This window comes from Apium graveolens, chromosome 1 (genome assembly GCF_009905375.1).
Source record: "Apium graveolens cultivar Ventura chromosome 1, ASM990537v1, whole genome shotgun sequence".
In the NCBI taxonomy this organism is placed as follows: domain Eukaryota; kingdom Viridiplantae; phylum Streptophyta; class Magnoliopsida; order Apiales; family Apiaceae; genus Apium; species Apium graveolens.
This window is the reverse complement of record NC_133647.1, coordinates 163,359,049-163,372,165: the sequence shown is the minus strand read 5'-3', so window position 1 is coordinate 163,372,165 and position 13,117 is coordinate 163,359,049. Positions and strand designations below refer to the sequence as shown.

General features: G+C 34.2%; 1 protein-coding gene across 1 annotated transcript; it reads left to right on the top strand.

The window, feature by feature from the left end:
• The first annotated feature begins 2,865 nt into the window (after positions 1-2,865).
• Positions 2,866-5,991, top strand: LOC141709517 (uncharacterized). The gene is made up of 6 exons (XM_074513013.1): positions 2,866-3,030; positions 3,083-3,433; positions 3,749-3,895; positions 3,941-4,428; positions 5,018-5,123; positions 5,377-5,991. Exons 1-6 carry the CDS (start codon positions 2,866-2,868, stop codon positions 5,989-5,991), a joined length of 1,872 nt encoding a protein of 623 aa, XP_074369114.1.
• Positions 5,992-13,117: the final 7,126 nt, after the last annotated feature.

Genomic DNA, 13,117 nt, shown 5'->3' with positions numbered 1-13,117 from the left:
TCTCCCAGTCGTACACCATGGATTGTCTGCTCTCCTCCATCGAGATTGATTACTTCATCAATCGTCGCACAAGCAACAATGTTGTTGAGCGATCCAACAGGCAATTTGCAAACACAAGTATCCGGAGCATTTACTTTCACTTCCTCAGAAGTCTTCTTTTCAACAACAGTATTACATCTTTCATCCTCATGAGCTGGCTTCCCAGCCTCCTTAAGTTCATCCCCAAAATCAACAAATAAATTATCAATCATTTTGATTTTCTAAACACATCCCTCCTCTTGAAGTGGAAATAACTTCCTTGCAGTTCGAGGTGTATCCTTATTGTTGACACCAATATCCACAACAACCCCGCCGTCAGAGTGACAACTTGCTTGTTGAGAAGTGTGGTTTGGAGTAGCATCTTGTTCTACGGGCTTCTTCAATATCTCTGCCCTGAGTTTTTCTATTTCTGCAGCCCAAAAGGCATCTCTCTCTTTAATAATCCACGGAGTCTCCTCCGCCATGAACCTTTTAATCCCTTCATGTATTTTTTCATCCATTGTCCTAGCTTTCTTCTGCCTTGGAAGATCAAAGTAAGTTGACTGCTTTACATGAACTCCTTGTCCACGGACCCTTCCTCCATGATCAGGCTTCCTAAGCACAAGTGTTAAGACATCATCAACATTTTCCGCTTTCAGTTTTCCTTCCTTAACCTCTGCTTTCAGCTTTCCCTGCAACATTTAGAGTACTTTAATTATTATCATAGTCTGAGCTTTGAATTCTAAGTTCGGTAGGAGTTTAGGGTAAAAGGTTTAAAACAAAGCATGAGATAATGAATATTTTGAAGTAGAATACAAATCAATAACTTACAATTTCTTCAGCTTTTTTCTGGACATCATCACTTAAATAGTTACCATCTTTGTCCTGCCTTGCTAGGACCCAGGTTGATGAACGATCTACTTTCTCTTCATCTGGATGTGATTGATACTATATTCACATGTAGATGGTGAGCTTAGAAATAGTATAAACATGTGTGGAAAATTAGTGTGTATTCGAAAAGTAAGAATGTCGTGTCACTATTACTCACCCATTCATTCTCGAGATTGGCATAACCTTTTCGAGCCATGCGATGTGGATAAACACTTAACTTTCTTCTTTGTATTGCTTCATCATGACATATCTTCATAAAAAGCACAAGAAGGTTTATAATATAATTAGTAAGTAACTATATCCCAATCCTTAGTTTGATAAACAACAAATATGAGCCAATGCTAACTAGAAACATACCAGAAACTCAGATGATGTGCGTTCAACAACAAAAATGTCCCAATGAGATTTTTCTATGAAAGAAAAATCTGCAGGCGGATAGGTCAACAATTGAGGTTGATCCCGATAAGGAAGAATGTAATGTATGGTCAACTGACTTTTGAACTCCCTCCATTTTGACCTGCAGAACGTAAAACCAACTTCTTGGCCGATGGAGGTAAAACAAAAGCCATCTGCATACATAAGAAATTAAAAGAATTATAAGAAACAAGTAATAAAATGAACTTATAGCAGACAAAGTCAATGAACTTAATAAGTTTATTTTGGCCTACCAGCACACAATCCCAAATCTTTGTCTTTGTCTCTTCAGGAACACGTTTCCAATATCATGCCATATTGGCGGTTTGGTTCTTGCCAATACCCCAATATAGGATTGCATCTATGTCGCTTCAGGACCAAACGGCTCTCCTTTGTTGTTAAAAGTCACGTTAAGTTTGTTCCCCATTATCTTGCGTCGCACAATTCGATGCATCATGACACAGCCTCTCTTGAGTAGTTTTAGACCTTGAGTATTGTTCGACTCTTTAACAGCTGCTTTTCCTCGGTTCCTTTTTTTAGAATTTTTTTTCTGTAAGCCTTCAGATATAGGCTTCTTCTTCATTGATTTCTGCTTAATTTGTAGTTGTTTAATTTGTGCTCACTGCTCACCCGTACTCTGTTTACTTTGGTGTTTACTGGTAGAATTTCTACTTCTGTTTAATTTGGTGTTTAATGGTATAATTTGTTGTTTAGTTGCAGTTGGTGTTTAATGGTATAATTGCTGTTTTAATTTGAGTTTAACTTGAAGCTCGACTCATCTAGCTCTTGTTTTATTTTTGTTGAATTTTTAGCTTAATTTCTGCTTAATTTGTAGTTGTTTAATTTGTGCTCACTGCTCACCCGTACTCTGTTTACTTCGTTGTTTACTGGTAGGATTTCTACTTCTGTTTAATGGTATAATTTGTTGTTTAGTTGCAGTTTCTGTTTAATAGTATAATTTCTATTTTAATTTGAGTTTAACTTGTAGCTTGATTCATCTAGCTCTACTTTAATTTTTGTTGATTTTTTAGTTTAATTTGTGCTTAATCTGTAGTTGTTTAATTTGTGCTCACATGTACTCTGTTAAATTTGGTGTTTAATAGTTGAAGATATAGTCTAATGGTACTATGTTCTGTTTTTGACGGCTTACATTTTTCTTTTTTCAGTTTGTTTGTATCAAAAGATGGATAGATCATGGTTAACAGCTGATAGAAGAACAAAAGAGTTTAAAAAAGGAGTGGAGGATTTACTGATGTTTGCCTTTGAGAATGGTTATAATGAAGGAAAAATAAGTTGTCCATGCTTAAAGTGCGCACACAGCAAATCTTGGAATGCTCGGACTGTTAAAAACCACCTCTTTCAATATGGCATAGATGAAACTTATACACGCTGGATGGCACGGGGAGGCAAATTCTAAAGAAAGTTCTCTACCGGAAGAAAGCGACTCCTCTGTATCTTTAAACCAGGCCTACATAGGAATGGGTGAAGCATGTCAAAGTTGAGCATGCACCTCTCTATCCTGGTTGTGAGAATTACACTAAGATGAAAGCGTTGGTTAAGTTATTCAACTTGAAGGTAAAACATGGTATGTCTGATTCATGTTTTTCTGATGTTCTGTTGTTGATTGGGGATTTGCTTTCGGAAGACAACAATATCCCTTCATCTTTCAGTGAAGCAAAGAAAACCTTATGTGCATTAGGAATGGGGGTATGAGAAGATACACGCATGCCCGAATAATTGTCTCTTATATCGTGGCTAGATAAATGAAGACGAGACAAGTTTTCGGATATGTAAGGCCTTTAGATGGAAATTGAATAAGAAACGAGAAGAACAGGAAGGAGTCCCTGCCAAGGTTTTATGGTATTTCCCGTTGATACCAAGAATAAGAAATTTGTTCAACACACCCCAAATTGTAAAGGACATGACTTGGCATGACACCGAGCGACAAAAGGATGGTAAAATAAGGCATCCGGCTGACTCGGAAACATGGAAGGATGTTGATAAAGAGTGGCCTGATTTTGCATTGGATAGAAGGAACCTTCAGTTAGCTTTATCCTCTGACGGTTTCAATCCTTTTCATGGAAACCGTACTGATTATTCTAGTTGGCCGGTTTTGCTATCAATTTACAACCTTCCACCTTGGCTCTGTATGAAAAGAAGGAATATTATCCTCTGCTTATTAATATCAGGATCAACGGAGCCTGGAAATGATATCGACGTGTTCCTTCAACCGCTTATAGAAGATCTGCAACATTTGTGGCTCAGGAAACAAGTGTATGACGCATATAACGCATATAAATGAGATTCTTTCTTACTTAGGGGTATATTATTATGGACAATAAGTGATTATCCGGCCTTGGGAAACTTGTCAGGAAACATAATTAAAGGGTATAATGCTTGTACTGTCTGTGTTGATAACACAAAGGCTACTAGGCTCGTTCATTATCGAAAGACGGTGGTTATGAGGCATAGGAGGTGGCTGCCCCGTCATCATCCGTATAGAAAGCAGAAAACAACTTTTGATAATACTGTTGAGAAGGATGTTGCTCCTATTCCATTAACTGGTGAGCAGGTTTTTGGATGAGTACAACATCTAAGGGACCATGTCTTTGGTAAGACACAACGCCAACCTCGATGGAAGAAAGGTGAAGCTCGACCAGTTTGGAAGAAGGTTTCTATATTCTTCCAACTTGAGTATTGGAAGTTTTTGCCGGTTAGGCATGTTCTCGATGTGATGCACATCGAGAAAAATATATGTGAAGCTTTACTCGGAACTTTGCTAAATATTCCTAGAAAGACAAAAGATAGGGAGTCTGTCCATCTTGATATGGCTGATATGGGAATAAGAATGGAGCTGAGGCCAAAAACTCCCGGCAAGAAAGAGAAGGTACCTTTGGCTTCATGGAACTTATCAAATGCAGAAAAGAAGGTAGTTTGCTCATCCTTTCTTCAAATGAAGTTACCGGATGGATTTTGTTCAAATATTAAGAATCTTGTAAATATGGAAAAACTTCGGCTTGGTGGAATGAAATCTCATGATTGCCACACGATATTGCATCATCTACTTCCAATTTCAATTCGGTCAGTACTGCAAAAACAAGTCAGGTGCGCAATAATAAGGTTTTGCCTATTTTTCAAGGCAATTTGCAGTAAAGTCATCGATGTAGATAAATTGGAAAAAATGCAATCTGAGTTGGTGGAAACATTATGCCAGCTAGAAAAACACTTTCCCCCTTCGTTCTTCGATGTGATGATCCATCTCTCAGTTCATCTTGTGAGAGAGGTTAAGCTTTGTGGGCCAATCTTTCTTCATTGGATGTATCCTTTTGAGAGATATATGAAGGCGTTTAAGGGATATGTATGAAACCCTGCTCATCCCGAAGGCTGTATTGCAGAGGCATATGTTGCCGATGAGGCCGTTGAATGTTTGGTCAATTTTGATGAAGCAACCATAGGTTTGCCAGAAAATGTTAGGCATGAGCAAAATGGAATAATCTGACCTTTATCCGGTGCCACAATCATAAAGCCGAGCAAAGAGGACTTGCAGCTTGCACATTTATGTTTCCTGCAAAATAGCAATGACATCAGGCCATATTTTGAGTAAGTTACATACTAACGTGTGTGTGTATTTTGTTATTTATTTATTTTCTGCCTTTTCATAATTCAAAAATTGACCAATTTATTTTTCTTGTAGTGAACATATGGCATCTTTGATGGTAAGATACCAGCAGCATGAAAATGACCAAGTGTGGCTAAAGAACAAGCAAAATGATCAATTCGCCGAATTGTTCAAGAAAAAGGTAAGATTCCTATTAGTCTATTTATTACTTTTTCATGTCGTCCTAATTAAAAATGCAAGTGACAACTAAATTAAAACACAGACCTAGAAGGAGAACATCGAGCTAAATTAAATAAAATTTTAAAGTAATTGTATCTCATCACCTATGGTATTATGTTCATTTACTTTAAAAGTAGCTTATATATAAGTACACAGTGAAACTTCATATTATAATTATATTATAATTACTATAAATTAGCATATTTTTTTGACAGATTGCAACAGAATTACTCCAAGAAGATAATACCATAGGTGATGAGATAAGGTGGATTGCAGAAGGGCCTAACAAGAATGTTCCTACATTCAGCGGTTATAGAATTAAGGGTGTTAGTTATAGCACCAAGGACTGCGATGATAATCGACTAGTTCAGTGTAGTGGTGTCTCTATTGTTGCAGATACTTTGATGCTTGTTGAAAAAGATAAAAATGTTGAACAAACTGCACACACCTATTATGGAGTTATAACAAGTATATGGAAGTTAGACTATAATAATTTCAGGGTCCCTATATTTTGTTGTAATTGGGTAGATATTAACAAAGGGGTTAAGGTTGATGACTTGGGATTTATATTGGTTAATTTGAACAAATTAGAATTTGAACATGTTAAGCAAGTTTGCTACATTGATGATCCTCTTGATAAATTTTGGTATGTGGTGCTAAATCTACCAGAAAAGAACTTTCATGACCACTGTGATGAGGAAAATGATGGCTCTGTAGAAGTAGAACTTGAGAATGACTTGCATTTGCCCCTTTTCCCTAATGTTGATGAACATGACGACGAAAACACTAGTTATATGCGAGAGGAAGAAGAATGGATTCAGCTTCCATGATGATAATATATATAATTTTTTATACAGCTTTCACTCCATGTACTGATGACCCGTCTTTTTTTTATAGGGGAAACCCAGATTATCTACATGTACTTCTGGTCAACCCATTGATGAGATTACTTTTGCCGTGGTAAAATCATCATCTAGTTGATATTGACTTCTCTTGTTATAATAGATGATGATTTTATCATAGCAAAAATAATCTTTTGGCGGATAAACACAGATGAATATTATGGCTAGCTTGGGAAAAGGAGTCCGGCCGAAGATATGTTTATTATTGCAGATGATACACTTTTACAATTTGTGGTATCAAACTTGTAGAAATTAAGGTTAATGTTCTGTTTTCTATTTGTGCAGAGTTACCAGCGTCAAGCATAAAATAAGGCCTTCAAAACTGTGGCTAAGCAGCATGCATGTTAGTGGCAACGAACTGTCTACCCATTTTCATTGTAACATTCACTACTGATTGTAGAACTCTTTGCGTCAACAGCTTTGGCACATTTTAATTTCATTTGTTTCGTGTGTGATTGGACTTATTACTCAATTTATTGAAGTATGTGGTTGACCTATTTTATGAACAATTGGTATAATTTCTAGTCTCTTAGAATTGGTTTACAGTTTAATATTTAACATCCAAGTGTACTTAACATAATATGGATTCAAATACTTACAAATATCAATAATTCATGCAATATATGTATCCTCAAAATATATAATTACAATATTTTAATATATATGGGTGGTTTGGATATAATGGGCGGTATAAAAGACAAATATAAACTAAACCGTTACTTTTCGGGTTTCGGAAAAATGAAACCACAACCGATTTAAACTTTTATAAAATGATAAAATTTCGGTTTAGGTGGTTTGAAATGATTGGTTTGGACGGTTATGGAAATGTTTGCTTACTCGTAGTCCCCACCAAAATAAAATGAAACCATCGGAAGAAGATTTCAACCAAAATCAATATTTGTACCCCAAAAGTCCAATCAATACGAAGGAAAAAAATAATTATCATGATTAAAACTCAAAATCAGTCGAAGAACCGATTTGGATTTTGGAGAAGAAGACAATAAACCAAATAATAATTGAAATATATATTTTAAACCCAACATCTGAAAGCCATCACAATATGATCTCCATCAACCTATCCCATATTGAATCAACCCAACATGTGGAAGCAGTAACAATTTGTTCTTCATCAACCTATCCCAGATCTAACGACCATATCAACTGTTACTATGATAAAAAAGGGAGAGGATATAAAAGTTAGGTTTTGTTATTATAAATCTTGTAATGGATTATTATAGAATATAGGTTTATATAGCTAACAACAATATAATAATAAAGAAAAAAACCTAACAATGAACCTATTTTAATAATGGAACTATATATCAAAAATAAAATTATATATGTTAACACTAATAAATTATATCCTTCCCTCAAAATATTATGTTCTTCTTTTTTGTTTAATACCAATTTTAAATTACTACCTTATATATTAAAATTAAAATTAAAAATAAATTCGTGTTTCGATGATTAAATTTTACGATTCAACGAAGTATGACGCAACTTGTTTCCATTTGTAACATGATTGGTTGCTTTTATAGAAAAAATGACAAAATACCATTTTTAATATTATATGACAATAATATCACTTTTAAAATTTTTGGCCAAAAATGCCACTATAATACGCATTTATAATATGGGTATTAGTAATACGTATTTTAGAAATAGGTTAACTAATGTTAAGAAAAGTTTTTAAAAAAAATCGAAAACATGTAAAATGATGATACGTATTTGCGTATCATGACTTCAAAAGCTTTGATACGCATTCTGGTAATGCGTGTCTCCTTTAGTGTTTTTTTCAATTTTCAATTTTTTATTTTTTTACATGATACATATTCATCAAATGCGTTTTAGGTTATCCATTTCTCAAATGAACTGGGATTTTTGGCCAACAGTTTGAAAAATTGATATTTTTGTCATACCAAACAAACCAAACCAAACATACCCATTATATCCCGCTTAACGCAGGGTCTGGGGAGGGTAATATGTACGCAACCTTCCCCTCATTCCGAAGAATGAAGAGGCTGTTTCCCGAAAGTCCTCCGGCTTGTGTATGCGTGTTAAAAATACGTAAAAAGTGAAAAGAGTAATATAACATATACGCAAGAATAAATACACACTTCAAACAAACAAAAATTTTGATCACTTAAATTAAAAAGAGTCAAAACAAACCTTAGCCCGTGGTATAATTCACACGGGACTTACCTTATCTGTTGCTTGGTGATTGGTCGCCATCAAGTTGTAACCAATCGGGCAAAAAGTTTGGAAATCCATTTTGAAATGGGTAATGATGAATAAGTACGTATATGTGTGTGATCAGTAAATACAAAAAGTAACCACTCGAAATAAAGTTGGTTCCTCTACATGAATAAGATGCACTTTTCTATTGTCAAAGTTACTTCTGAATAAATTGTATAAGGGAGAAGATAACCTCTTTTATTCCAAACTTGATTTGGATCCCTATAAGACGTAAAATAAAGAACTGCCGGTGCCCTTGATCTTGTAATAAGTAGTGCATAAAAGTTAAAGATGATGATGACGGTTACGTGAATTGCCCGGTTTTAAATTAGAAGTTACGAAAAAAATCAAAACAAACAACACGCACACATACTCCAAATAACATAGATTCAATTGAAAAGGCAGGAAATGAGAAGAATCGGTGGTAGTTGGGAGCGGGAGTTGAGCTGGACAAAATAGGGGGTTTGTTTTTGGTTTCTCAGAAAGTTCGGCGGTAGTTGGGAGTGATATTTGGTATCATTAAACATAAGCACCCACCCTATTATTTTGTACTAAAATCAATTAAAAATGTTGTAATTACATAAAAAAAATATTGACCCATGCTTCTACACTCAAATCATGATCCCCTGAAAGATTATATTATTCTACTAATTTTTGGATTATAATTTTTATTATAATAAATTAGCTAATCATGACTATAATAAGGTTACGAAATGAATTCAAAAAAATTCATAAAAAGTAAGCCGGTACCTTATAAACAACTGTAAAATGAAGTTGAGGGGGACCCATTTTGGAATTATCCCGTATATTTGATACTAATCCCTTGTTGCAATTTGTTAAAAAAAAAATCCTAATTTTGGAGAACTGCTAAAGAATCCGCATAGTACATGTTTGAATTAGGGGCCTACGCGGTGCAGCTTGGTTTATTTAGAGAGTAAAAACCAAACCAAACCAATCCAAACCAAATCAAACCAAACCAAACCAAACCAAACTACAACTAACGATTTTCCAATATCTCCATCCGCGACCAAACCGTTAGTATAAAAAACCTACCAAATCCACCCACGTAATTGCGGTTGCTTTTGTGGTTCAACCGCTCAAATTTAAAAAAAAAACTAACTTCAATAAATATTGCATATGAAAATTATAAGGCTTTACAGAAGAAATTCAATAATCTTAAAAATTCGATAAGCTTAAATAACAAATAAATTCAAAAGTCTAGTGACATATTACAAAAGAAAAACTAACTCTGAAATATAAAATTTGATGTAAAACTTTATGGACTTCATTTATATTGGGCCAAGTCCAAAATTCAATAATTTAGTAATTTTATTCATATGTATATTACAATTTATATAATACGCGGTTGCAGGTGCGGTTGGATTTTCGCGGTTTTTAAAATAATAAATTTGCAACCAAACAAAAAATTAATGGTTATCTAAAATTACATCCACGATCACTCGCATTTTGTGGTTAACTGTACTCTGCGGATCGGTTACGGGTGATGTTTGTGGTTGGGCGGATTGAACGTACAATCCTAGTTTGAATCCATATTTGATCTATTAATAATGAACAAAATTCAAATTCATTTTTGAATTCATTTGGGCAAAAATGTATACATTTTAAGTCAAATATGAGCTAGTAATTATAAATTTAAAACGGATTTGATCATATTGTTATTCACACATACAGTGTAGTATACAATAAGTAACGTACACAATTTGATAAAATTTTGAATTGAGAAAGAATTTAATCTAGTGATATTTCGTCTTGTAGACATTGAGGATGTTGATAGGCTTGCTTGCTTCCTAGACAACATCTTTGCTAATGAGTATTACAACTATAACAGACAAGTTTTCACTTTTGATGACCAGGTTCTAGGCGTGATCCTCGATGCGTCCGCTCATTGACAATCCGGAGTAAACCAATAACAATTTGTAAATATATATACAAATATGATTTTGTGAGGGTCTTTGAATTTTTTTTTTGGGACAAAGCGAATTTGTCATATACACAGATTCTGATCATTTATATTATTCTAAATGAAAAATATTAATCGTCGAAAGATCACGGTGCTCCTAATCATGTGTCGTGATTTCATTGTCCCTAACAATGAAAACACGAGATTCTTTCAACTTACGTTCAGTTTCTAAAAAATTTGGACAAAATTGATTTATATGCATGAGGAACTGCCTTGTTGTCTTCTATATACCATGAAATAAAGATGTGCCAGAGGAAAAAGAAAAAGTGTATTCCTGTGTTGTCTTGGTAAGTTCAATTTTTATTCGTTGATCCTATCATTATATTGGGTTTTCATTTTTATTTATTTGATGTAATATTTGTGTGTATGACTGTGCTTCTTGTTGATTCAATTTCGAAAATGTTTTAACTCTATTTGTGAGAGCTCCCCGGTCGGTGAGAGAGGGAGCTTTAAAATATGCCAAGTCTGAAGAAAAACTTACAATTACTATGCCAAGTCTGAAGATTACTTGGCTTAATGGTTGTATGTTTTTCTATTTTATTACTCGCACAATTCATATGAGCCAAGGTGCTCCATCTCAAACACACTAAGGGTACTCGCTCAAATTGATTGCAAGCATCTTCTACATCATCGAGAGTCGAACTAACAAGAACCCTCCAAATGAAGATATATTTGAATAAAGAAATAATAATGAAACCAGAATATAAAAATAATATAACTTAACAACCATTGAACTTACCAACACAACCCATAGATTGTCATCAAAGAACTTTTATTTTCCCTTCTCGAGTTCTCGTACATCTGCATGATAGCAAGGAAATTCCCCTCCATATGAATCAACTTCATCCAGATTCTCCGGGAACCGGACATAAGTTGATGAAATCTCATGCTTATCATTATTTCGGAAAATGAAAGCACGACATTGGATGGGAAAAACCTCTACCGTTATACGGTTAAACTATTCATTGTCATTAAGAGCATCGCCAATAGGGGTGCTAAAAAGAGTACCAAATGTCACGTGACATGTGTTAAAATGGAAAAAAATACAAATATCCCCACGAGACATGTAACTTCTTATCTAGTTTAAAAATCATAATGTATGAATATTTTGACAACTTGAGTTGCAAACCATTTGAGTAAATATTGATAAGAAATGTGTCAAAATTACAAGAGAAGAGAATAAAATATAAATAGTTTTAATGATTTGGCTACTTTGGTTGACACCCTCATTGGAGATGCTGTAACGGCGCTCGCCAAAACCTCTGTGATTGCCAACTTTGTCTTATCGTGAATATGCTCCAAAGAGCATAATGACGACATCCTTATCAATGAATTTAGATAATTTACTGGTTAGCCTAAATTTCAGATTTTTTTAAATCATATCAGTCTTGGGTATCCAAGGATATAACTAATTTAAGGTCATTGGAATTAAACCCAATCTACTATGCAACACCATTAACGAAAGCACCATCATGCCCATCAATGCCATCAATAGAAACATTTTTATGTCTTCTTTTCTTCCATGTATTAGTGTTTAAACTATAAACACCAATGATAACCGAGCTTATTAAGAGAATCTACAATTACTTTTTAAACATGTGAGTTTTTAAGGGAATAAACAATTACTTTTTCAAACAAACATGCATACAATAGAAGGTATATTTTATTTGTAGTCGAAATTCGACACGTACTGATTGTTGTGAGCGTCATCATCTTCCTGGTTCTTTTGAAAATTGGGATCACAACCGCTATAAGGATTTATCAGTTTATCAAGGGTTCTGTGAGTTCGCCTTTGCCACTTCTGGTCAATTTATCAGTTTATCGGAAGGACGTCTAGTTTAGGTCTCGTCACTTCGTAGTGCCGGACTATTTTTTTTGGGTGTTGGCCCCAAATGTCCCTATTATGGGAAATTGGTCCTCAATGTCACTCTCGGAAAAATGTCCCTATTCTGCGTTTTTGTTATTAATAAAAAATGCAGTTGCGTCTTACGTTTTTTTTTTTCAATTTGAAAAACGCAATTTCAAATAATGTTATTAAAAGTAGAAACGTTGTTCCAATTTCTGTATCAATGTTACATTAGCATTTTGTAAGTTTTTTTTATTTTTTTTTATTTATATTACCTAAAAATGAAAATACTCAATAATTTTATTTTTTCAACTTCAAAACTTTATTTTAAGAGGTGTTTTGTTCGTACTTTATACATATATATATAAATAATTTAATATTTTTAAAACAAAAATTGAGAACCGGTGAACCCTAAAATATTAAAAAGGTTAATAATTAGAGTTCGGTTCCTAAGATTTAGGGCCTTTAGGCCATAAACCTGAGAATAAATTAGGGTTTAGGCTAACCCTAAACCCTAAACCCTAAATCGGCGTACATTTTATTAATTTATTTTTTAATATTTCTACAACTCAAAAGGATAACTCTCAGCAGAACCAAGTTCCGTGAAGACTAGAACGTCCATGAGAACGAGCTTGTTGGAGTATAGTACATCCTACAAAGGAGGTTTATCATGAAGGTAGCACACAAAATACTTTCACTCCAGTACTTGGCTGGAATGTTTGACTCAAAAAATAGAGATCGTGCAGTTTCAAGCAAATGTCGATGCTTATGCTCCACAACACCATTTTGTTGTGGAGTATGACTGCAACTGGTCTGATGGAGAATCCCCTTTATAAGAAACAACTCCCTCATGACACCAAAACACAACTCGGGAGCATTATCCGATTGTACTTTCTGAACTTTAGTTTTATACTAAGTTTCCACATGATTAAAAAAATCTGACATGACTTGTACATAATCTGTTTTTTATTTCAATATACGAACCCAAGTAA